Here is a 27,665-nt window from a genome sequence, read left to right as displayed (position 1 = left end):
CAAAACCCTGGATACCCGAGCCTACATCCACAAAAAGTTCCATCGCGGACACCATCGCCGAACCCATCTCGGGGGGTTCTGAAGCTCTTCCCGGCACCCTGCCGGAGGGGGAAATCATCGCCAGAGGCATCTACATCGTCATGACCGCCTCCGAAGTGATGTGGGAGTAGTTCATCCCTGGACTATGGATCCATAGCGGTATCTAGATGGTTGTATTCTCTACCTTGTGCTTCATGTATCGATCTTGTGAGCTGCCCTACATGATCAAGATCATCTTTATGTAATCCTCTACATCTGGTTTGCTGGGATCCGATGAATGTTGAATACTATGTTAAGATTGATTATATATTCATGTCATATGTTATTCGTGATCTTGCATGCTCTCCGTTGCTAGTAGAAACTCTGGCCAGGTGGACACTTGTGACTCCAAGAGGGGGTATTTATGCTCGATAGTAGGTTCATGCCTCTAGTTTTCTGGGAGAGTGACTTTATAACTTCTAAGGTTGTAGATGTGCTTTTGCTACTAGGGATAACCCAACAATGTTTTATCCAAGGGTAACTCTATTGTTTACTTTACACACATTGCTTAATGCGATAGTCTGTTGCTTGCAACTTTATACTGGAAGGGGTGCGGACGCTAACCTGAAGGTGGATTATTAGTCATAGACGCAGTTGGATTACGGTGTATGTATTATGTTGTAATTCCCAATACCAAATTATCATAGTAATCATCTTGTCATGTATTGATCGATATTCTGTCAACTGCCCAGTTGTAATTTGTTCACCCAACATGTTATTTCTTTATGGAGAGACACCTCTAGTGACTTGTGGACCCTGGTCCTATATCCTTACTGATAAATTCAACTGCAATCATATTCTGTGTACTTTCTGCAAACATCTCCTTCCATTCGATACGTCTAATCCTTTGTGTTCAGCAAACCGGTGAGATTGACAACCTCACTGTAAGTTGAGGCAAAGTACTTTGGTTGTGTTGTGTGCAGGTTCCACGTTGTTGCTGACGCCGGTAGTGTGCCCTGCCACTAGTCAGCCAGCAACACCTTCAGAAGTCACGCCTTTCTTCTACTAGTCGATTAAACCTTCGTTTCTTACTGAGGAAAAACTTGTTGTGTTCATCACACCTTTCTCTTGGGGTTCCCCAACAGCGTGTCTGCATACGACGAGCACATGCCATCAATGAATTCATGGTCGAATGAACCATTAACATAAGATATCGATTCCCTTTGTCGCGTGATACTTTACTTATCTGAGGTTCGATCATCGGTATCTTTATACCTAGTTCAACCTCATTATCGATAAATACTCTTTACTCGCAACGTGATATGTCATCCCTTGTGACCTAGTCACATGCTTGCAAGATAATTGGATGACATTCCACCGAGAGGGCCCAGAGTATATCTATCCATCATCAGGATGGATAAATCTCACTCTTGATCCATGCGCTTCAACTAGCTTATACTTTCAGACTACTTAATACCACCTTTATAACCACCCATTTACGAAGTGGTGTTTGATGTCATCAAAGAATTCATCCGGTGTAAGTGATTAACATGATCTCATGGCCGAAGAATTAGGTTACTATGTATTGAAAGCTTATAGCAAGACGAACTTAATGACTCGATCTTATGCTATGCTTACTATGGGTGTGTGTCCATCACATCATTCACCTAATGATATGATCTTGTTATTAATAATATCCAATGTTCATGATCAGAAACCATGATCATCTATTAATCAACAAGCTAGTTAAACGAGAGGCTTACAAGGGACTCTGGTTTATTTACAAAACACACATGTATCAATGTTTCCACTTAATACAATTATAGCATGGGATGTAAATATTTATCATGAACACTAAGATATAACAATAACCACTTTATTATTGCCTCACGGGCATATCTCCAATAGTCTTCCACTTGCACTAGAGTCAATAATCTAGTTTACATTTGTAAAGATCTAAAACCTTGGACTTCTGATGCTTATCATGTTTTGCTCATGGGAGAGGTTTCAGTCAATGAATCTGACATGCTCAGAAACGTATGTATTTTGCAATTCATTTGCGTCTCCACGCATCACTCATTTTTCAAATGAGTCGGCATTAATCGTGTATGTTTGGTCTTCTGGTGGAATCTTAAATCCGCGGTCTGAAATATGTTACCAATTTTGTCACATACAATATAGCTTCATAGTTCTGACACTGCCGGGACTACACCAAGTTCTAAAAGAACTCCTTGAATCAAACACCCCCGGTCATTGTCAAAATAATGATATAGTCTGCCTTCGTTTGTAGAATCCGTCACAATATTTATTACTCATCTAAATCTAGCATAGACTTCTTCTAGCCCATTGTGCTACCTTTTAATGAACACTTAGCCTAATTGAGATTTGAAATTCATTTTTATATGTCACCAAACTAATATCGGTGCAACACCTTACAGCGATTTGTTTATCATTACCCCATACAAAACTAGATATATCATTCGTTCTTCTAAAGCACTCAGGCATATTCTTATTGTTGTCCAATGATCATCACATGAATCATTCTCGTATATGCTCGTAACACTTTAGAGCACATGATATCTGATTGTGTACATATTATTCGTGATCTAAAATCTCTCATGTGCTTTTACTCATTGAGTGTCAAATACAACAAGTTTGGTTAAACTTCCACATGGAAAAGAACACCTTCTTGACGTTTTCATATTGAACTACTTCAATACTCATTATATGTACTTTGACTTAAACTTCTTATGCACTTCAATATATCTTCATAGATCTTGAGAGTAAATATGTTCTTAGTCCATATCCTTTTAGTGAAGTTAATTCTCAATGAAACCTTTTAATCATACCAAGTACATAATTACATCATTTATAATCAATGATATGTCATCCACCTAAAGTATTATAAATATGCCTCAGCGCTCCCACTTAATTTCTTGCAAATGCAAGCATCTTCATCGTTTTCGATGAAATCAAAACTCTTTGATTATTTCATCCGGTGAATATTCCAACTCCGCGATACTCACTTCATCCATTGAAGTTTGTATACCTATCTAGTATTTTACGGACTAGCAAAACTCTCGGTTGTATCTTGTATACACCTTTAATACACACTTCTGCTAAGGAATGTATTTCTGCCATCGTACTAATATATCTCGTAAGAAATATGTAGCGATTATTAGAACAATCCGCATAGACTATAAGCATTGCTGCGAAAGATCTAATCTTACAGCAGTCAACTCTTTAAACTTTGTCGTAGACTAACTTTCTACAAGTCGAGCTTGTGGATTCCAGGGCTCTTTAGCCATTTTAATGAAGTCAGGGCCCATCATAAGTTCTTTGTATGTAATTGGTTTATCGTTGTTCAAAAACAATCCTTTGTCCACAAATAATATATTTGATCACAAAGTAAACTATACCTACAAGATTCAATAGGTACTTCGATCTCCATGGCTATAACACTTTATAGACATGGGATCCATGAGCGTCATGGCCGCTTCCGGAACCATTTCCGATGCTGCGCTAGTCTGATCATTATGCTCAGGTTCATCAACCTTATCGAGTTCCATTGTCCTCCCACTCAAATATTTCGCGAGAAACAATTTCTTGGAAATAAACAAGAAACATCGACAAACACTTTTGTCTTTGACTTCATAGTGGAAAGAATTCCCAATTTGTTTTCTGGGATAACCAACAAAGACATTCATCTGATTTTTGGTTGTAAACTCATTTACTTATATTATGCATACCAAAATTTAAGAAAGAACTTTTAGGTTTTATACCCATGACATAACTCGTATGGTGTTATTTCAACGGATTATGATGACGCTCTATTTAGTGTAAAAGCGGTAGTCTCTAAAGCATATTCTACAAAAAAAATATAATGGCATCATTTATATCATCATTAATCCAACAAGGTTTGGACACGTTTTTCGAATACTCCATCATAACTATGGTGTTCCGAGAAACGTGAGTCGTGGAACAATTTCGTAACTCTCTTAGGCTGCTCATAGTGGAGGGTAACTTAGACTAGTAACATATGTCATGTTACTAGTCTAAGTTACCACCTTCATAGTGGGTAGTAACTTAGATGTGGTGTCATGCAATGTCTCATTAATTATGTTGTAGACTCATATTGCCTTGAGATGTGTGATGTTATGGTAACATAGCTAGTTACCACATCACTCTCTTTCTTCATTTATTAATATGCCATGTCACCAAAATGCTTTGAAATGTGTGATGTTACTACCTATGTTACTCCCACTATGAGCAGTCTTAGATGTTTGCTAAAACTCGTAATTAAAATATTTCCACCATGATCGAATCATAGATATTTGACTTTTCCATTACGATGATTTCCACTTCATGCTGAAATTTGAATCTATTCAAAAGTTTCATACTTCTTCCTCATCGAATAAATATATCCATATATATATACACACACACTCAATTCATTGTTGAAAGTTTTCATGAAGTAGAAGAATATTTCGCACACAACTATGCCCAATGAACGATATACATCATCATGTATATTTTCACTAAGATACTTGCCCGTTCAAATCTTGGCCTATAAACTTTGTTTGAGTCATTCTCCTTTAGAAAAGATTTGCAAGTGCCAAACGATTCAAAATCAAATGAATCCAAAAATCCATTTGCACGGAGTTTCTTCATGTGTTCCTTTCTAACATGACCTAAAAGGCATTTCCAGAAATAAGTGGAATTCAAATCATTTTCCTTATGGCATTTTAGTGTCAGTGTTATGCATGTGTGTTTCACCATTAAGATTTATAATAACTTATCCATCGTACATGGAGTATGGTCATAATTTGAACAACTCATTGCTTTCATTTGACCAGAGCAAAATAACAATTTTTAGGTTCTTTATTATAAATCTGAAGGGCTAGTTAGAATGCCAACGATGAACATAATAACACTTTATTTTGTTCCAGACGTGCATTATTACCACATTCCTTGTCAGTCACTAAGGCCATTGTATTCTTGTGTTGCGTTGTGTTGCATGACATCTCATACCAACCAATATGGTATAAATACTCAAGAATTTCATTGTGTGACCAATCAAAGAATACATTCATAACATGTATATCATCTATATACACCTGAGCTAGATTTTCTAGTCTTTTCTTTCTTGCTGCTAAAAAAATTTGTAGTTTCTCTTTTGTCTTTCCTCATATTTCAGAAAACACTTAGACATCAATAACTTCTAGGATTGTTGGTCAAGTGTTCCGGTCATCACGAGATGCTTCAAAATGAAAAACTTTTGCAACAGTGCATACGAGGGGAGAACACTTTCAGGATACTTAATACCACATTTATAACCACTTATTTACAAAGTGGTGTTTGATGTCATCAAAGCATTCATCCGGTGTAAGTGATTAACACGATCTCATGGTCGAAGGATTAGGTTACTATGTATCGAAATCTTATAGCAAAACAAATTTAATGACTTAATATTATGCTATGCTTACTATGGGTGTGTGTCCATCACATCATTCACCTAATGATATGATCTTATTAGTAATAACATCCAATGTTCATAATCAGAAAACCATGATCATCTATTAATCAACAAGCTAGTTAAACGAGAGGCTTACTAGGGACTCTGGTTTGTTTACAAAATACACATGTATCAATGTTTCCACTTAATACAATTATAGCATGTGATGTAAATATTTATCATGAATACTAAGATATAACAATAACCACTTTATTATTGCCTCTCGGGCATATCTCCAACACAAACACACCCTTTAATAGGCCCATGCCTCGTCTAATTCTCCACCTCGCATACCTAATCAGGGTTTGTTTGGTTGCTAGGGGCAAGTAAACCAGGGATTCCCTGAAGTAACGAGTCAGGAGGCCACCAGTATGATCGATCGTTCCGTCAGGACTAGTTCCTTCGTTTGTTTGTTCGTCTCGAGTACGTGGTTTATCAACATGCGATGTCGACGCGCGCACACAGCCAGAGGCAAGGCTGCACACATGTGACGGTGTCACGGTGCTTGAAGACTCCTCTGCAGGCTGCAGATCAGGACGGCGACAGGCGATGCCCTTGCTAACTCGCCATCACAGCTGCAGTTCTGATCTGCTATGGCTGATTTTAATCTATAAATTGGCTGTGAAATGACTTTAGTATTTGGGATTTGATAGTTCTCAGTTACCTTAAAGAAAATCTTTCAAAACGAACTAACTATTACTTTTCCTGATACATTACACTTTTAGTTGAAATATATCTGTGAATGAATATAGATTGAAGAAAGCTGGTAGACCATAATCAAGGTTATGTGCTTATTTCTTCATGGCATGCAGATGGTATTTTGTTCTTCGAAAAGAAGTACTGTAAATGAAGGTTGTCAACTGATATTCTCCAAACAAATAGCCTAGAGGGAACACAAAGTTATCTCTAGAATCTTCTCTTTCTTAATAGATGGTCTCATTTTCCTGGTCTCACAGCGATCCACGTCACTTGAATTCTTATGTCTATTGGATCTACTAGCTAGGTTGATCTATGTATGATGATCCTATCGATGAATGAGGCCAGCTCCACGAACGTTTTGCCTTTTGTGTGTATGCCCGCAGTTATGGTTGCATGTCATGAAGCTGTGTGCCCCTAAATGCTTATCGTTTCCCCTTCCTATTGGGGTTGTTAACTCTAATTCTGATCCCTTCCCCTCCTTTGTATTCCTCATGGCGGCCGGCAGGAACTCTCCCGCCGCCGCGATTCTCTGGCCCCCTCCCCATCAATGCTCAAGCCGTAAGCCCGCAACCTTACGCCTCCTCATTTGTAATAATCATGAAACCGCCTGATAAATTCCAGCATTCAACAAGTGCAAGCTGCTCTATTGAACTCATCCACTGCCACCTACAAGTTAAAAACCAGGTCATGCGGCCATCCGCACCAAGCACGCCAGCCTGCTCACGCCGCTGCCTCTGCCAGCTTCCTGCCCGCTACCCATTTTAATCCCCTTTTTTCAGTCCCTGATCATATCTTCCCAATTTGGCAGGTTGAGATCTGGATTGAAATTTGCTGATGGTTTGTCCCTGCACCCGATTTGTGATTGGATTCTGCCTGGTGCTACCTCCCTCTCGATTTCTATGGATTTATTGGATTCTCAGTATGCTCTACGAAGCTAGGGGAAACAGGCCATCGTCGCATGTACTGCCTACATACACTGCACACACCACCTAATTGTATTGGTACCATGGGAAAAAATAGCGCGCTATTCCAACGCTAATAGCACGCTATAGCATATCTGGAGAGCCGACGCTACGCTATTTCGGTGCCATAGCGCGCTATTCGCGTTAATAGCACGCTATAACATGCTAATAGCGTATTTTTAGACCCACACTATTTTGTTATAGCGTGCTATTTTTTTCCTTGTTGGTACGCAAGCTCTAATCTATTTTCGTAATCCCGTTGTTCTAATGTACTCTGGAATCTCCCCGAAATTAATTGGTTACATCGCAGTTCTTCTCATCTCTTCCAGGACTACTCACATACCACTCACACAGCAAATCGAGCCATCGTGGCATCAATCGATAATCTTGTGCCTATTCATCTTCTCTAAGAAGATTTACCGATGGTAGCGTGTAGTTATTATCCTCTCCTTCCTGTGCCCTGTCGTGGTTTACCTGCTCTGGTCCGATTCAACACCAACGAGGACAAAGCTACAGACCGGCACTGTATATTTGGACGGTCAAAAACATCGTCGATCATGAGCGGAAATAGCAAGTTCAATGCTCCGAACAGGTATCTGTTTACACCTTCCACAACTTAGTCCACGGTGCAGCTCCAAAGCTAGGCCTAAGATGAGCAAGTGGCTTCAGGCGCATGTTTCTCTCTTTTCTTTCTTTTCTCTATCGTGTGACAAAAAAAAAATTTCTTTTCTTTCTATTCTGTAACTCAGTCATGTCATATGCATATTCATTCACTATTGTTATAATCGAGATGAACAATAAACGAAGAACAAAAAGTAAAACACTGCAGGGGACACGAGATTTTAACGTGGAAAACCCTTGCAACACACAAGGGAAAAAACCACGGGCGCCAGCCAGCAAAACTTCACTATTTCCGTGGTGTTTACAAACGCCGTGGGTGTACAATGATGCGACAAAACCCTAGCGGCGGCTTACAGGGAATATATATATAGATGGCGGGCCTCGCTCCGCTCGTCAGAAGTTAGTCTCTTCTTGGAATTTGGATCACAATATAACAAACTCCACCTTGAGACAAATTCCTTGTAGCATGAACTTCAATAATCACCTGAATCAACAAAGAAAACACTTGCTGGCGCCAATAGCCACTTGGGCTAAACAGTTATACCAACCAAGCTTGAGCAAAGCTCAAACTTGGACACAGGGACAGGCTTAGTCATCATATCAGCAGGATTATCATGAGTACTAATCTTGCATACTTTCACTTTACCTTTTGCAACCACATCTCTGATTGCGTGGTACTTAATATCAATGTGCTTTGTCCTCTCATGGAACATCTGATCTTTAGTAAGATAAATAGCACTTTGACTGTCACTGAACAACTTAATGCAAGAATTATCTCCACAAAGCTCAGCATATAAACCTTTCAGCCAAACAGCCTCTTTACCTGCCTCAGCAATAGCCATGTACTCAGCCTCAGTAGTAGATTGTGCAACAGCATCCTGCAAAGTAGCCTTCCAGCTAACAGCACATCCACCAACAATAAACATATAACCTGTGAGGGACCTTCTCTTATCCAAATCGCCAGCATAATCTAAATCCACATATCCGGCGAGCCCCTCACCAATCCTGCCAAACCTCAAGCAAGCTTTTGATGTGCCGCGAAGGTACCTGAAAATCCACTGAACAGCTTTCCAATGTTCTTTACCAGGATTAGCCATGTATCGACTGACCAAACTCATAGCATATGACAGATCAGGACGTGAACAAACCATGGCATACATCAAGGAACCAACAGCACTAGAATAGGGAACTCGAGACATGTACTCAATATCATCTTCAGAGCTAGGACATTGCAAAGCTGACAACTTGAAATGAGAAGCAATAGGAGTAGTAACTGACTTTGCATCATGCATATTAAAACGATGAAGAACTTTCTCAATGTACTTTTCCTGACTAAGAAACAACAAACTAGACTTTCTGTCCCTTTTAATTTCCATGCCTAGTATTTTCTTAGCAGGACCAAGATCCTTCATCTCAAACTCACTACTTAATTGATTCTTTAAAATAGTGATCTCTTTCATGCTCTTGGCAGCAATCAACATATCATCAACATATAGCAGCAAATAAATAGGTGATCCATTAACAAACTTGATATACACACAACTATCATAGTGAGATCTCTCAAAACCATGTGTAAGCATAAATGAATCAAACCTTTTATACCACTGTCGTGGCGACTGTTTCATACCATAAAGGGACCTCTTTAATTTGCAAACAAGATCCTCCTTACCAGGCACAACATAACCTTCAGGTTGGTCCATATATATCTCCTCCTCCAACTCAACATGCAGAAAAGCAGTCTTTACATCTAGCTGCTCAAGCTCAAGATCATGCATAGCAACAATACCAAAGAAAGCACGAATAGAACTATGCTTCACAACCGGGGAGAATACATCATTATAATCAACACCTGGAATTTGACTGAAACCTTTTGCTACTAACCTTGCCTTAAACCGTGGAGGGTCATTAGGAGACAAACCTTCCTTTCTTTTAAATATCCACTTGCAGCGGACAGCCTTCTTTTGTTTAGGCAAGTGCACAACATCCCATGTGCCATTCTTCTCAAGCGATTGCATCTCTTCTTGCATCGCACCTACCCACTTCTCTTTATCAACCGAAGCAATGGCTTCAGTATATGTAGCTGGTTCAATATCATGCTCCACTTGTTCAGCACAACTCAAAGCATAATCAACAATATCACATTCTTGAATTAATCGGGTAGGAGGTGCAATATTTCTCTTAGGGCGGTCAGCAGCAATAGACCGTCCTTGTCGCTGAACAATAGGTGGTGAAGGTGGAACATCATTATCATCATTGTTGGTTTCAGGAACCACATTTTCATTCTCCTTTGCGTGCTCCACCTGCACGCCAATTCTGTGCTGCTCATCATCAGAAATATCAGGAGAATCAATAGCATCAGAAATATCAGTAGACGGACTATCATTAAACATAACCGCCTCATTAAAAACGACATTCCTGCTCAACACAATTTTCTTCGTTTCAGGATTCCATAATCTATATGCCTTAACTCCTGAACCATAACCAAGGAAGATGCACTTAATAGCCCTTGGCTCCAACTTTCCATTATCAACATGAGCGTAAGCAGTGCAACCAAAAACTCTCGAATCTGAATAATCAGCAGGCGTACCAGACCATACCTCAATTGGAGTTTTCTTATCAAGTGGAACCGAAGGTGACCTGTTGATGAGATAACATGCGGTGGAGGCTGCTTCAGCCCAAAAACTTCTATGCATCTTTGCATTAGACAACATGCAGCGAGCCCTCGAAATAATGGTCATGTTCATGCGTTCAGCCACGCCATTCTGTTGAGGGGTGTACGGAATGGTATGATATCTTACCATCCCATCATTGCTGCAAAACTCATCAAATTCATTTGAACAAAATTCCATACTATTGTCAGTACGGAGTATCTTAACCTTCTTTTCAGTTTGGGTTTCTACCATAACTTTCCACTTCTTAAAAGCATTAAAAACATCAGATTTATGTTTCAGGAAATATGGCCACACTTTCCTTGAGTAATCATCAATAATAGTAAGCATATAATTAGCACCACCATTAGAAGTTCTACGGGACGGACCCCAAACATCAGCGTGTACATAATCTAAAATACCTTTGGTGGTATGAACGGAAGCATTAAATTTTACTCTTTTATGCTTACCAAAGATGCAGTGCTCACAGAACTCAAGCTTACCTAAATCGCAGCCATCAATTAGCTCTCTCTTTGCCAATTCTTCCATGCCAAGCTCACTCATATGTCCAAGACGCTTATGCCAAAGGTTAGTCTTACTAGATTCATCAGAACTAACAGAAGCAACAATACCAGGCAAAGTGCTACCTCTAAGGACATATAATTTCGCAGAATTCATATCACCAATCATAATAATGAGAGAACCTGATGATACCTTCAAAAGTTTGTTCCCACCTTTGTACTTGTACCCGTCACAATCAAGGGTACTCAAAGAGATCAAATTCCTCGCCATGGAGGGTATGTGTTTCACTCCTATCAACGTGCGTGTCATCCCATCATGGGTCTTGATCTGAACAGAACCAATACCAACAATGCTGCACTGGTTGTCATTCCCCACACGCACAAAATCTCCACTCTGCACAGACTCATAAGAACTGAACCAATCTTTGTTACAGCAAATATGAAATGAACATGCAGTATCAAGAATCCATTCATCATCACGTGAAACACATGCAGCCAAGACAGCTAAGCAATCTCCATCAGAACTATCACTACCATCATTACCAGCAACAACAGCAGCCTCACCCTTACCGGTGACAACGGCAGCCTTACCATTACCATCATTATTTTTCGATTGGTAAGTTCCGTTCCTTTTCTCCTTGTTCTACAGCTTCCAACAATCATCAATATTGTGGTTAGATTTCTTACAATACCTGCAGAACTTGTCACGTCCTTTGGACTTTGAGCGATCTCTGTCGCCCTTGCTCTTATCTCTGTTGTTGTGGTAGTAGTTATCTCGCTGCTCAGGCCTGCCACGGACCTCTAATGCCTCCGCCTTGGAGGACGAACTTTCAGCCTGCACCATAGATTTCATTTTCTCCTTTTGTTGGAGAGCATCATAAACTTCGCGAGAGTTAGTTTGTCGCGGCTCAATAATATGGTGTCATGAAAATTACTGAAAGAGTTAGGCAGCGAGCATAAAAGAAGAAGACCTAAATCCTCATCCTCATACTTAACTTCTATAGACTGCAAATCAGAAACAATCTCTTTCCAGGAAGATAGGTGATTCATTACTGAACCTCCCTCTTGCAACTTATGCGAGAACAGCTTCATCTTCACGTGCAATCTGCCCGTGAGATCCTTGGACAAACATATCTCCTCTAGTTTGACCCATAACTCGGCGGTGGTTTTCTCCTGCAGCACTTCCTGCAGAATATTATTGGACAGATGGAGTTGAATCAACGATAAAGCCTTACGGTCTTTCCGCTTCTCCACATCGGTCCAGGTATCCTTCGCTTTTTCACCGAAAGCATCGATCGCTTCATCCAGATCTGAAGATTGGGCGAGAATCGCCCTCATCTTCACTTGCCACAAAGCAAATCTCGTGGTGTAGTCCAGCTGTGGTAGATCGAACTTCAGTGACGACATCTCGTAAACCCTAGATCCAAAGAACACGGGCCCTGATACCACTTGATATAATCGAGATGAATAATAAACGAAGAACGAAAAGTAAAACACTGCAGGGGACACGAGATTTTAACGTGGAAAACCCTTGCAACACACAAGGGAAAAACCACGGGCGCCAGCCAGCAAAACTTCACTATTTCGGTGGTGTTTACAAACGCCGTGGGTGTACAATGATGCGACAAAACCCTAGCGGCGGCTTACAGGGAATATATATAGACGGCGGGCCTCGCTCCGCTCGTCAGAAGTTAGCCTCTTCTTGGAATTTGGATCACAATATAACAACTATGATATTCATCAAATGGTTGATTAGTGATTCACCTTATGCCCTGCAGGTATTCGACAAAATATGATTTTTCGACCAAGCGGTTTTATCCTTCGAGTGTCTCCATTTTTCTTGAATTCAAGGTCTATCAAAGTTCCTTGGCATTAGCTTATTTTGTTTCCCCTTGTGGTAATCCTCCGTTTTGTTGTAAGTTGGCTGCTACTTCCTCCCAAAATTTTACTGACTATCTTACTACATGTGACAATTTTTATTTAGAAAATATGGGTTATGTCCCTGGCTTCATTTCTGAAACCATTGGGTAACAAAGTTCTCAGCAGCAATAATATTGATTTTGTTACCTGATGTTTTTTTCCAACTACCTTACGTGCTTGTTAAATCTCCCAGTTATTTACCGAAAATAAATAAAAAAGGTGTCCTTCAGTAATCTGAGCATCTGTGCTTTTGCTTGATTCTAGGCCGGACCTTTTGTAATATGCATGAGCCAGTCACATTTAATCCGTCTATTGTCTTTTGTATCTCATAACATTCAAATATTTTATTGTGCCATATGAATTGTTGGAAGGTGAACCATATAGGGTTGTTCATGCTGTTCTACAAGAGATTTCTAAATACCAAATGCATCGTGATTGTATCGTATCAATCAAATCGGAACTGCATTTTGTATATATGATTTACTATAGTATGATGTAAATTGTTCTAACTTGCTTAATCATTTATGCTATCATGTCATACATCATCTATACAACTGGATGGTTTATCCAAGTATCCAACACACTTTATGATTTGTGTAGCAGCCTATTACAAGTACAATTGTACTTGACATATTGTCGACCACCTTCTCTACAACAACTACTGTTGTTTAAAAAAAATTATTTAATATTATTTCATATTATACATTTAATTCCGCAGCAACGCGCAGGGTATCATCTAGTTTCAATAGCAAAGGACACATAATCAGTTATTTAAATTTTTCTCTTGACTGTAATGACTTATTTACGTTTCTTGGGATGATGTTTCAATATATGGTGGTTCACTCTTTTGTTGTCTAAAAATGGGATCAAGGTTGATACCGGCTGCATTTGTACATTTGTATTAGACTTAGCACAACAATTGAAAGGCCATAGCATACACTACAAGAAAAGTTGCCATGGCTCACGAATTTTAAATCGGAAAGTGATTGCTGATGCACCATCCCCGATGATTTTTGCTCTCTCTGTGGTGCTTGTCAAAACTTTTTTTTCTTGTTTTTGAGGTCATCTAGCACCACGGAAACGTGGAAAACGTCGTGTATGGTGGCATGGCACGTGGTGCATGATGAATTCTCGGGTGCGCCGGTCAAGTCAACGCAAATCCGCACCGCCCAGAGTTGTAGGCCCAGATGGCAGCGTATCTAGCGATGTTTCTTTTTCGATCGCTCCCTATCATTCACGTTCTCCGATCGAGCCATTTATGTTGTTGGCTCATTGGTTCCGCATGTCATCCTCTCTGAACGATAAATGTATATTTTCTTTGATTTTTTTTTACCTCCTGATTTTTGCCTACTTACTTTTTCTTTCGATCTCGTGCCGCTTTAGAAACGTTGAGGACGCTGCTGACTCATGGGTCCCACATGTTTGCCTCTCTGAACGATAAATATTTCTTTTCTTAGATTTTTTTGACCCCCTGTTTTTTGGCTATTTACTTTTTATTTCGATCCCGTGCCGCATTGGAAACGATGAGGATGTTGCTGGCTCATGGGTCCCACATGTCAGCCTCTAAGAACAATAAATTTTTTATTTGTTGGATTTATTTTTTGATCCCTAATTTCTGGATGTTTGTCTTTTTGTTTCGACCCTCTGTCGCATTTGAAACGTTAAGGATGTTGCTGGCTCATGGGTCCCACATGTCAGCCTCTATGAACAATAAACCTTTCCTTTTTGTTGGATTTATTTTTGACCCCTAATTCCTGGCTATTTGCTTTTTTATCACATACCACCTTTGAAACGTTGAGGATGTTGCTGGCTCATGGGTCCCATATGTCACCCTCTATGAATAATAAACCTTTCTAGTCTTAGATTTATTTTTGACTCCTAATTTATGGCTATTTTCCTTTTTCCTTTCGATCCCATGTCGTCTTTGAAATGTTGAGGACGCTGCTAGCTCATGGATCCCACATGTCAGCCTCTATGAATAATAAAATTTTCCTTTGTTGGATTTATTTTGAACGCAACAAGTAAATGTTTGAAATATGGTGAAAACCAATTCAAACATGACGATGCACAGTAAACCCTTATAAAACTAGATACAAAACATCGTGTCTCTGAATAGTGGTCACTATGCTTTAATGCAACCAGCAGGTGCTTTCGTTAGGATTTGAACTCAAATTAAATGTTGTTGTTTATGTTGTATTTACGGTAATATATTATATGGTTTGAACTCTAAGTAAATTTGCAATTAGTTTCTACCTATGATGAACCAAGTTTGTAACGAAGTGAAGCAAATAGTTCTAAAAATCGTCCGGTTTCATAATTTGTTTTCAAAGTTTCACCAAGTTTCGGAAGTCGGTTTTCAAATATTCTCAAACTATATTCAATTTTTTTCTTGTTTTCAACTTGTCTTCGCTAGGAACTAAAATATTCAAGTGGTTTTCAAATTGAACATATGGTTTTAAAGCTGCATAAGTTTCAAGTTTAAGAACCGTCCTCTATAAAAATGAGAAAATTTTCAATCTCGCATACACTTAAGATCCTTCAAAATCAACCGGCTACATGTACCCGGTATCCCGAATACTTTCACAACGATTCCTCCGACCATTTCAGCTTGAAAGACTGCAAGAAATCCCTCTTTTTGGTATGCCTCTCTTCTCATCGGTAATATTGATTTCCTGCTCTCCAACTTGCCCAATCCAATACCCTCCCCCCCCCCCCCCCCCAAGTAACCAACACACGCACACACACCCACACACAAAAGCAGCCTAAGAGAAAACATCTTTTAAGGAGTCTGGATGTCCAATCCAGCCATCCAGGTTCAAGTTCCTAGGAACGCGGATTTAGGTTCTTATTATTAAAAAACATTGTAGGGGTTTCCCCTACCGTATTCCTCTCGATAAAAAAAAAGACACCTTTTAACTAGCTATGTTTTGAACTCACATATAACGCCAACTTTTATTTATTGTACATAATTTGATGCTACATTTTTTGCTTCCAGAGTTATCAGTTGCCTTCTCCCAATTGTGGTCTTGCACAAGCACATATATGGCATGTCTACAATTTCTAGTTCTAATCTCAGTGAAATTGTGACTGGTAGTTGTTGAGTTGATCACTCATTTTATTGTAGATGTGGCTTTTCGTATTTTCATTTGTTCATATGATTAATCGACAATTTAATCATGGGTATTCAATTCTTATAGTTCCAGAGTGTTCATAGGTTGTTGGTCTGAACAGTTCCTTACAAAAGAAAATGTTACAAATGTGCATGCCGATCAAATAGAGTCGCCGCTCACGTGGTCCATCTTTCTTAGATGTTTCTCCCACGTGCTCTTCTTTTTCCATGGTTCCACCACCCATGTACCTCTGAGCTCCCTCTCTTACATATACCGATATACGGCTCATATCATGACCGCCATGGTCCATGGGTAGCCTCCTCCACCACGTCTAGACCTCCTCCTCCTACTGCTACTACTCTTCCTCCTCGAAATCGAGATCAGTATTTCGTGGATTTTTTTTGTTGGGTGGGTGATTTTTATATGTTGTAAACTCGTGTGCATTTTGTTGTGAACACGCGGGTGAGATTTCTCCATGATTCTGGGTGTCTGCTACGAATGTTCTCGTTAGGTGATTGAACGCGGGTGAGAACTGCAACATAATTGCAATAGTATTTTTTTTCCAAGATATGGTACTAAGAGCATCTCCAGTCGCGTCCCCCAAACCGTCCCCCAAAGGGATTTGGGGCGCGCCGGACAGAAAATGCGTTCCAGCCGCGTCCCCCAAAGCCCTTTTTTGTCCGGCGCGCCCCCATACGGTGTCCGGCGCCCCGAGCCCGTCCCCGTCCCACAGGGGACGCTCCGGGGACGCCGGACACAACGAAAAGCGAGGCCAACCGACGCGGGGCCGACCCGTCAGCGGCACAGGGAAAAGTCGTCTCACACTCCCGCCAAATCCCGCCGCTCCCGCCAAATCGCGCCTATACCGCCGCGCACAGGCCTCCCAAAACATATCCCGCCGCCGATTCATTTCTCCTATCCCGCCGATTTCTTTCTCCCTCCCGCCGTCCACCCGCCGCCGCTACCCTCTCCCCATTCCATGGCGCCGCCGACAGCCCCCAAAAAGATGGCGAAGAAAGCGGCCAAGAAGCCGCCGGGCAATGCGACGATAGGGGCGAAAGCGCCGTTCGCGAAGCCGCGGAAGGCGCCGGCTGCGAAGAAGAAGCCTGAAGGAATGACCGAAGATCAATGGCAGCAAGATTGCCTGCGCCGGAAGCTATCGACGGCGGAGCGGAAAGGACGGAGGGCGGTGGAGCTGGAGAAGAAGGCTCAGGCGGCGCGCCAGCACCAGCACGTAATGGCCGGGTGTATCGCCGCCACCAACGCGAGCCCATGGAGTACGTCCATGCCGGTGTACGTTCCCGGAGTGATCTCTCCGTCGCAAGCCGCCTTCTACAACGACGGCCCCTCCACCACTCCCGGGTGCGTGACGCCTAACTTGTCGCCGCACTACCAGGATGCGCTGCCGCACGGCGGCTTCAACCCCAACAACCTCTACTCCCCGGCGTACGAGCAGCGCGAGCCAGGACTCGGTCCGGACGGCGACCCTTTCACCGGCCGCAGGGGTCCGCTCGAATACGACGGCGCCGGTGCTGAGGAGGAGGACGGGGTTGAGGAGGAGGACGACGAGGAAGAGGAGGGGGTGGAGGACGACGAGGAGGACGACGATGAGGACGAAGAGGGCGTTGACGAAGAGGACGACGAGGGTGCCGGTGACGATGATCTCGTGGAGGTAGACGCGGACGGCGTGAGGACGAAGAAGAAGAAGAAGAAGAAGGCGTCGGGCACACGAGGCCCGAAGTGGACGCCTCTGGAAGATCTTTGTCTGTGCGAGTCGTGGGCGACGGTGAGCCATGACTCCATCATCGGCGCGAACCAAAAAGGCGGGAAGTATTGGGCGAGGATCAAGGCCGAGTTCGATGAGCGCAAGCTCATCAACAGCGACTACCAGAAAGTGACAATGAAGAGGAGCCAGAAGGCAATGTCGACGCGATGGGCCATCATCCAGGCGTCGGTGAACTCCTTCCATGGGTACCATCAGGACTTAGAGACCAGAGGCGACAGCGGCGCCGACGTCGCCCAACTGGTACGACTGTTTCTTCCATAATCTGTAGCGCCTACATTGTGTTCGATGAAATGACTCTGCTTCCTTTGGTTAGTTTGATAGGGCCATGGAGGTTTACGCGAGGAATTCAGATGGGCATAAGCCGTTCGCGCTGATGCATTGCTATGGCAAGCTCAAAATGAATGAGAAATGGCGGCTGACGCGCTTGTCGCTGTCCAAGGGGAAGGACGCCATTGATCTGGACGCGCCGCTGGCAACTTCGACAGGGCGTCCTACTGGCAACAAGGCTGCCAAGGCCGCCTTGGCCGACGCTGCGTCGTCTGAGAAGACGCAGGCGTCGATCACGAAATGCCTCGCCGACGTCTCCTCGACCTTTATCTCCCGCGACAAGAAGGCCGACCAAAGGTGGGCCGAGCTGCTCAAGAGGCAAGAGGAGAAGCTGGAGCTCAAGAAACGCAGGGACGACATGTCCCTGCTGAGAACGTCGACAGAGGGAATGTCTCCCCGGACGCGAGCGGCGCACAACTTCTTCAAAGGCCAGATCCTCGACGACATCGAAGCCAAAATGGCGGCGGCGGACGCGGCGGCCCTGGCAGCGGCAGCGCAGCAAGAGCAGGCTGACGCGTCTTCTACTGCTACACCTGCGTCGGCCTCCACGTCGGCGACGGAGCAGACGCACCATGCACAGGAACAGGCAGATCGCGACGAGGTCGTCGTGCTCGACGGGCCTGCGTCGACTCAGGACACGACGCCGTCCACCAACCCCTGCCCCTTCTTCTAATTTGCATGCACCACCGGTCTGTAAATATGATCGCGCGCCCAGTACTTTGATCGATCGCCGCTACTCTGATCGCGACGAATCAGCGGGAACGATCTCTTTTGAATGCATCTATTTGAATTTCTGATTGGGGGCGGCGTTTGGGGGACGCGGCTGGGGAGCGACGTCCCCCAAACGCGGCACGAACAAAACACGTCCCCCAAACGCTCGATCCGGCGCGGTTTGGGGGACGGTTTGGGGGACGCGACTGGAGATGCTCTAAACCCACTGAGGATTTTTGCCCAGGCCACCCCTACGTCCTCCACGCCACGCCCGTACAACACACATGGAAACCAGACCGGCAAGTAGTGGTATCGAAGATATGGAAACCCACAAATTTTCAATTGGAAACCCAAACCGCACTCGCAGTACGAGCTACAAGATCCGGATTCAATTCGTCCACGCGCCTAAAATTGATGGAAACGTTGATTCCAAGTCAGCCACCAGAAAACATAACGAGATGGAAGCACCAGTCGGATTCAAAACATGGAAAGCCCTAGCTAGTTCAATTGGAAACCAATTCCAAACACAAACCCAGTAGTCCAGTACGCGTGATGCCCTTCGGAGTCTATAAGTACCGAAACCCCCACTCATCCTCCGCCACCACTCCCTCTCCCGCCATCAAACCTAGCTCTCTCCCTCTTGCCATCCAAACTCCTGCTCTAGTTCCTTTCAATTCCATCAATCGACCTAGACGCAGAGCAGATCCGCGGCCGATCCATGGAGGCCGACGGGCTTGACGAGTTCTACAAGCTCCACCAGTTCAAGCCTTCCAAGGAGAATGCCGTGACCTACTTCCTGCCGCGCCTCCTGGCCGGCTCGCCGCTGCCGCACGGCGCCGACATGCTCATCCGCCACGCCGACGTCTACGCCTGCGAGCCCAAGGACCTCGCCGCCGAGTACGCGCCCGTGCCCTCGGCCGTCCGCACCGGCGACCGCTTCTTCTTCACGACCTGCAAGCACAAGAGCGGGAGCGACACCCGGATCGCGCGCCTCGCCGGCGCCGGCACCTGGGCCGTCCAGAGGACCGAGGACGTCTACGAGGAGGGAGCCAAGGTCGGCGAGGTCAAGCACCTGTCGTTCAAGAAAGGCAAGGTGAGCACCGGCTGGGTCATGGAGGAGTACCGGTGCCTGCGGCCCGAGGCCCTTGTGGCCGACGGGGAGAAGGTGCTCTGCAAGATCCATTTGGCTCCGAAGGCGAACGCCGCCGCCCGACAGGAATCTGACGCGTACAAGCTTCGTCCAGAACCAGCAGAGCCGCCGGTGGCCGTGACCGCGAGCGCGCACGCGCAGAAGAGGCAAGCTCCGGTCGCCACCGCCGATCTCAATCTGTCAAGCTCCAAGAAGATGCGAATCGACACCCCTGTCCACACACCTGATGAGAAAGAGTACGAGGAATGTCCGGTGTGGTTCACGCCTCCTGCATCCGTTTCCTTGCCAACTGCGTACACCTTCGCTGCTCAAGCTGACGCCGACATGGGGATGGGGCGCTTCTCTTGCTCATGGGAAGAGCTTCTCGGCATACAGCAACAGGAGCAAACTCACCCTATACAAGACTTGGACATCGACGAGCTTGTGGCATCAATTGACTTGGAATCAGAGGACCAGCTAAGGCCTTGGGATGATGACTGGGAATCAGCGGAGCAAACTCTCCCTGACGACGAAGCTGAGAACAACGTCCAGCAGCTTGTTCTTGATGAAGACATCGAACAGCTCGACATCGACCAGCTTGCGGCACCAACTGACCGGGACTCACTGGACCTGCAAAGCCCTTGGGACGAGGAAGAAGCAGATCCACAAGATCGTCGCATGGTACAGCAGGAGGAGCAGACTCTCCCGATCGAAGCTGGGAACAACGTCGCCAAGCTTGTGGCGTCAATTGACTGGGAATTCGCAGAGGAGCTGCAATGCCTTTTGGCTGATCATGAAGAGGAAGCAGCAGAGCTCTACAGGCGGTGCAATTTCAATTCCGCCGCCGCCGATCTTCACGCTCCATCGCTTGAGGGACGCAACCAGTTCTTCTCGTTTGGAGCTGTCAACTAAATCCGATGTTGATGAAATTATTTGCCAAGTGTACTGTCGTTGAGGATACTGACTTACCGCTGTTGTGTTATGTTAGTGTGTCTCCATGTACGATCCTCATGGATGTTGTTCTCGCTCCTGTTATGGATCCTCCTCTGATCCTTGTATTCCCAGTTCCCGTACACTACCTTTTGTTTACTCCTGTTATGGAATCACTTTGTGACATGTTTGTTCTGATTTGTCGTTTAAATGATGTACTCCAAACTACTTTGTATGAAATTAAGTTGTTGGGAAAATACTTATTTTCAATATGTAAACACCAAACTCGAATGTCCATTTTTGAAAAATGTTACACAAATGTACAAACATGCAATATTCTTTCAAATAGGGCTCTTTAAGCAATTTAGCTGATACATGAACAGAATCCTCATACGTTGATCACAAGCATAAACTATCCAACTTTGCAAGCTGAACAGCAACGGTTCAAACGAGCACAATACATAGTGGCACGGTACGAAACAATACATCAGCATACGTTAAATAGCAATTACTAGGTTCTTCCATTCAAGAACGCCAGGAGATCACTCAGTTCGCGAGAAGCTCAAGAAGAATCCTCGTCGGAGGGATCCTCATCAGTTGTCACATCAGACTGCTCGTCTTGTTCGCTGTCAGAAGGAGCCGCAGCAGTAAACTTACTGAGTGCCGCGGTCTTGCTTGCCCTCTGAGCACGTGCAGCTGTCATGCTAGGAGTGGCTGGAACCCTACTCACCGATGTTATGTTCAAGCTCTCTGCTTCGGCTTCCGCTTCTGCTTCGCTGTCATCGCTAGACGATGGGGCCCGTCTAGCTCTTCTCCTGGCGGGAGCAGCCCGGACTGACCGTGGTGCTGGTGTTGGTGGCACTACTGGATTAGCGTCCAACTTGATGCCACCATCCAGTCCTAGTTTTTCTGACACAACACCACCAAGGTACAGTGCAACTCATTAGGAATGTGAGATCACAGGAATATCAAGACAACTGTTAATTCATGTATGACATTGACGGACATACCGAATATGGCGTCAGCTTGATCTTGTGGCAATTCTTCTTCTGGGGACTCATCAAGTGACTTGAGCCTGGATGCCATTTGAGCGAGCTCCTTCACAAGCTCCTTATCAGAAGACGTTGAAGCAGCCAATGTGCTTAACAATCCTCTCATGCACTTGATGGCCTTCTGTTCTGATTGCCTGAATCTTAGAAGCACAGCAACCTTGCACAGAGCTACTGCATATGCTTTCCCAGGTGCGCTCTTCTTCTCTTGGCAATTTGCTACCTAGAACATTCGAAGAATTTGATGTCAGTTCTCACACACAACTCTGGACATATTTTACTCCCAGAGATGTTAATGTAATGCGCATGAGACAGCAGGTGAAATGGATGATTAGTTCCATGCCTCACAAAGTTGCAATACAATTACAGAAGAATGTGCAAGGTTCGGGGAGCTATTGACAGTACCTCCACTGCAATACGGATGGCAAGCCCTTCCTCACTAATGTCAAAGTCGACGGACGGATTTGGTGAACTAGGAAGGCTTTCAGGACTCATAGTAGCCTGGTCTGTACTCTCCGCCGAAAATAATGGAGTTTGTATCATTTGAACCATAAAACGAGCAGCTTGTCCTGCATACTTACGCCTTTTCGAAACAACAGGTCCACTACCCCCGGCATTACCGTATATACCTGGCCACATGGCTCTCATAAGTGGCACAAATGCACTAGAGACACACCTCTGAAGGAAAGAAATATACAGTCAGTATTTTTAGTTTGAAATCTTTTAAAAATAATATCTGGAAAACATTGTACAATATGTATTATCAACTTGCCTTGTGCTTCTCTGAAAGGGATGGATAATGCAGAAAGAAGACGGACAGACACTGTTTCAATCTGGATAAACAAAAGAATGTCAGGCTGCTGCAAGAAAGAAGTAAATACATATAGGGTGCAAAATGAGTAATTGACCTTCCGAGTTCTTTCGTTCCCTCCAAGAAATATAATCTCACAAGTTGAGCTAGGATAACAGGATGCAGGTCCGAGGATATACTTGCGTAGTTCTCACTCAGAAGAAGAACTTTTGCAAAACCTTCACCAAGAATGGTTGGGACATTATCATGATTATCACCCTCTAGGCTGAATTCCCAGTCATCTTTATGAAATCCAGAAAATAGAATACTAAGAACTCCAACATTTAGATCATCATCATTCAAATCAGAGATGTCCACAAGAGCAAACTGAGTCATCCCGTCATTAGCATCTTGTTCAATGCCAATAGCTTGATCTAATACTTGTGGACCATGCCAAGTCAGAAGATCAATCAAGGCCTTGGATGCCATGGCACTAACCAGGTCTGGTCCATTGATGAATGATAAACGCAACTGCTTCACCAACTCTGTACCTGGTTTATTCTGTAACAAGCCAAAAAGACAAAGGCATCTTAAAGCAGCCCTTTGCACATCAACATGATTCTGCTTTGCCTGCATGACATAAGATGAAGGGTAAGAAAATTTAGAATCACTGCTGAGTTCAAGAACCTTAAAAACACAAGCAACCAACTTGAACCTAGAAAAATATGTAATATTCGTATATAAAGTATTACTATACACCTAGGGGACTGCATAACAATCAGACTTACTGCAGGAAGCAACAAAGACTGAAGCAGTTTGGGGGGTTCAATTGCTTTGCCTTCCAGGCTTCGTAACGTTGAAGTATTCTCCAGAAGAAGACCTGTCACCGCCAGACAGTGCATCCATTGCATGAAATCAGCAGTTCTCTCCCTGCATGGTCTAGCCAATTCTTCAACGACAATGGCAGTCACCATTTCGAATTCACCGACAGACGCATGGACCTTTTTAGCCAATTCTGAGACTGCTTTCGCCCACTCACGGTCCCCTCCAAGACTCACACCATCTCCAATGGCAATCTGGTTGCCATCCTCATCAACTTCATGTTCAAGAGGCCTGATTAGAAGCTCATACAGAAATGAACCTGCAACTTTTCTGTTCATGCTATCAGAGAAGTCAAGCATTCCACCGAGCAATAACAGTTGCCGTGACGCAAAGTGATAATTTGGTCCTGAAATGGAGTAAACAGGTACATATGAGCCCCATTTCTGATGGCTTAAGAAAAGCTAGCATATTGTAATTTGTACCCATAGTTGGAAAATCGAAAAAAACCGAAAACTGGCACATGGCCCCAGTCCCATTTGTCTCTTGAGACAATTTGGGAAAAGAATAAGTGTCACGGTCAGGGATCAAGCTCACTGCCTGAACCCACCAGGTTGCTTGCACTCAGACCAACTAAGCTACCGCCTTTTTGTGGACAGTTTTGCAAGTAATATTATGGGTGGTCTCCAGAGAATACAAATTAAAAATGACATTGAACCAATCTGAGAATAAATTTAATATAATAATTTATCCTGCTGTTGGATTGGTTAAGCCAGTCTCGTGAAGATTTACTCACTGGCCAGTCTTTAAAAAGTAGACCAGTATTCATGCTTACCAGCTGAAAGGTGTGCTTTTACCAAATCAACATACTCAGCAACTGTGCTGGGCAGGACACCCTCAAGAAGATCATTTTTATCCGATGCCTCAGAAGCATATACTGCTGCCTCGGTTCCTGTAGTTGTTGCAGCCTCTGAGCCTTTGACCTGAAAAATAATTACTGAGCCTTAATAATCTAGTTTAACCAAATAAACCGTTGGTGTATATTTGAATTTTTATGCTGATGATTTTCACAGATGAACAAGCCAGTATCAGTAGCATAACCTTGACCTTGCTGAGTTCAAAAGTTTCTTTTAAATATTAACATAAATTATTTCTAAAACTCGCTCAAAACTACACCACAACAGTACGGAAAGTTGGGCAAGCACCGTTGGTCCTTTCATCGCCTCAGTTTCCAAATAACATTTGTTAATGAGATATTACAACATGCACCAACTTGAATTGCGTAGGTAACCCTTGACATATGTGAGTGACTTTTTCATGGGATCATTTCTGTTTGCACAAAAGGATTTGATTCAAACACTTCTTGTACAAATTTTGGAGGGTTGGAATCCTAAGAAATTTTCCCCAGTGGAATCTTAAATTTGTAGGCTAGTATAATTTTCCCTAGTGGGTTTCACCATGAACATAGTTATATGATTTGCAGGAGTTTTTTGAGCTTGAAAAACTGAGAACAATGATATTTGCATGCATCACTATCTCCTTGCAGGAATGCTATGAACGTTCAATAATTGTGCTGCATAGCAAGCAAAAACAGAGTGATGCTTACCTGAGCTTCTGCCTGCAAATGCCTGCACATGACCTTCCAGTAAAGAGCAACCTCAGCATCCATGAGCTTAATACTGGAAACTTGTTCTGCTGAAAATAGTGTGCGGATTATGATATCAACCAGCAGCAGAAGAATTATAATGGGAAATTAAACTACAAACTTCATAAACCTAATGATTTATACTTCTGGATTAGGCTGTACTAGAAAATCGGTTTTTGAGAATAAAAGCACAGTTTGGCCTGCTTGGGTATGCATGCTGCTTCCATTATTTTGTTTCAGATTTACTTATTTCACTGAAGTGCAATCAGATGGTACCATCTCAAAGAATCAGGTTTACTTATTTTTGAGAATAAAAGCACAGTTTGGCCTGCTTGGGTAATCATGTTCAATTTAACGAAAATCTGCAAAGACTAAACTAGATAGCAGGATTCATAAGTACCATCAGCCTCAGGATTTGTAGTAAAGTAGTGCCTGATAGTATGCCCATCTTGCACTCGAACAGCACCATCCTTCAGGAGCACCCCCATCACAGATTCTCCAACAGACTCATAAGTCTCGACATCAAGCAACCTGAGAAGGGCGATGACATCTCCAGCACAATGCTTGACAAGCCACTCATCCTTGAGCATCTTCAAGCATTCATCGTTCACAGTCACAGACCTGTCTGAGAGACCTCTGTGGAGGAGAGTTGTCCTCTGCTTGATGCTGAACCAAAACCAAAACCATCAGTTCACTCACATGGCAAGGGTTGTGCATTTCATAAACAGGCATCGGTCAACTGTCTTCTCTACTTGCAGCGGAAAGAAGTGCTCACCTAAGACTTTGCAGGGGAAATTTGGTTGAAAGCACAGAATATGCCGCTCTCCGAACCGATTCATTCACGTCCATTGTTGATTCGATGATTGCCTCCAGTGTAGCATTTGATGCTGGCAGAGACAGAATAATCATCTTCCGGACCTCCTTCTCAAATGAAACAATACGTCGATCAGTTGCAGAAGCAAATCAAAAGTTAGTATTTGGGGTACTGGATTGATCTGACATACAGCGTTTTGTTCTTTCTCCAGGGCCTCGAGAAAGATATCGATGATGCCGCCATCATCTTCGTCGATCGCAAAACGTGACACTGCACGAACAGCAAAAACTCGAATCGCGTGGATCTTATCCTGAACCCGGACCTTCATGCCCTCGATCACTTCATCCCAGATCTCATCACTCACCTCGGCATCATCCGGCAATTGCATTATAATCTACGAGAAAATATTGGAAATGTCAGGGGTTAAGCAGTTTAGGTGGAACTGGTACTCATCCCGCTACTTGAATTAAGAAGTGCTGAAATTGCAATATTCTACAGAGCCAACGTTTTATTCGAGCAGAGTGATAGAAACAGATGAAAATTAGGTTCGGGCGAAAAGGTACATAATCCAACAGATCGTTAACATAGCTTGCCCTGCAGTAAGAATTATTATACAAGATCCTCGAATACTAGTGAAATCTGAAGCTAGCCAAAACGAAATCATGCATCTTTTTTTGTGAATCTACGGGAAAACGAAGTGGCTACTAATGGGGAGAAAACCTGTGACGGCCCCCCCACACACACACACCTCGGATATGATTTGGCAGGAGCGGAAGCGCGCGGGGCGGTGCGCGGCGGCGGAGCCGACGAGGAGGAAGCGGAGGAAGCCCTCGAGGAACCCGTTGCCGCCTTCCCCGGACGCGGACGCGGAGGCGGAGGCGGAGGCGGAGGCGAAGGCCGCCACGAAGCGCGCGACGCGGTCGGAGGCGGGGGAGCGGCGGGGGATCTGGAAGAGCGGGGTGAGGGCGGTGCAGAAGGCGGGGAGGAAGCGGCCGCCGGAGGCGGAGGGTGAGCGGAGCGCGGCGAGCTCACGGAGCTTGCGCGGGTGCACGGCGAGGGAGGCGCGGCAGTCGTCGAGCACGCGTGCCACCTCGCGCGCGAGTCGTCTCGTCTCGTCGGCGCCGGCGCCGGCGTCGGCCGCGGCGGCGGCGGGGGCGGGCGACATGGTGCGGGGGGAGAAGGGGAGAGCGGTGGACGGGCGGGTGGGGGTTTGAAATTGTGGAGAGGGAAAACGAAATTTAGAGAGAGAGCTCCCAATCCCAAGTCCCACACACTAGAGAGAGCGTGTGGAGACTCGAAGCGCTTCAAGGACACTACTTCACAATTGGGCTAGAATCCCTATCAAAATGGGACGATTTTTTTTTAATACTCCAATACAAATTAATTATTTATTTCGAGGAATAGCACGCGTTTTTAAGTATTTTCAAATCTGCGGTCAGCAGTTGACCGATCGGAGATTAAGGGTGTGTTTGGTAGCCCGGGCCAGTAGAGAATCGCTATCTACACTCATACAAGTTGACCCTAACTAAGCTGAGTTGGGATATTCTCACGTGTTTGGTAGCTCGGCTGTGTTGAGATATGTTGAGTGCATCCCTTGTTTGGTGGTTGTATACTTGTATGTATGGACCGAGAGATGCTGAATAATTTGCAC

General features: G+C 44.0%; 1 protein-coding gene across 2 annotated transcripts; it reads right to left on the bottom strand.

The window, feature by feature from the left end:
• Positions 1-21,216: 21,216 nt before the first annotated feature.
• On the bottom strand, positions 21,217-27,231 carry LOC127317364 (uncharacterized). 2 transcript variants are annotated; one of them, XM_051347921.2, is made up of 12 exons: positions 26,763-27,231; positions 26,205-26,408; positions 25,976-26,121; positions 25,601-25,866; positions 25,162-25,250; positions 24,391-24,538; positions 23,525-23,964; positions 22,855-23,366; positions 22,719-22,779; positions 22,352-22,624; positions 21,908-22,169; positions 21,217-21,806 (listed from the first exon to the last, which is right to left on the bottom strand). In XM_051347921.2, the coding sequence occupies exons 1-12, from the start codon at positions 27,177-27,179 to the stop codon at positions 21,460-21,462; spliced, it is 3,165 nt and encodes a 1,054-aa protein (XP_051203881.1). In that variant the 5' UTR covers positions 27,180-27,231; the 3' UTR covers positions 21,217-21,459. The 2 variants fall into 2 exon arrangements, with proteins under 2 accessions (XP_051203881.1, XP_051203882.1); XM_051347922.2 differs by having other exon boundaries at positions 25,162-25,247.
• Positions 27,232-27,665: the final 434 nt, after the last annotated feature.

The sequence above is a fragment of the Lolium perenne genome, chromosome 7, assembly GCF_019359855.2.
Source record: "Lolium perenne isolate Kyuss_39 chromosome 7, Kyuss_2.0, whole genome shotgun sequence".
NCBI classification, from domain to species: domain Eukaryota; kingdom Viridiplantae; phylum Streptophyta; class Magnoliopsida; order Poales; family Poaceae; genus Lolium; species Lolium perenne.
Note: the sequence above shows the minus strand (reverse complement) of the source record. Positions and strands in the feature narration are given on the sequence as shown.

Bases quoted from the DNA above. Each gene is read 5' to 3' on its own strand.
- LOC127317364 (XM_051347921.2), bottom strand. From the start codon at position 27,179: ATGTCGCCCGCCCCCGCCGCCGCCGCGGCCGACGCCGGCGCCGGCGCC. The intron at 26,122-26,204 runs GTATGTCAGATC...TCATTTGAGAAG, and splicing joins TGGAGAAAGAACAAAACGCT to GAGGTCCGGAAGATGATTAT. The intron at 22,625-22,718 runs GCAAGTTGATAA...TCTTTCCTTCAG, and splicing joins CCCTTTCAGAGAAGCACAAG to AGGTGTGTCTCTAGTGCATT.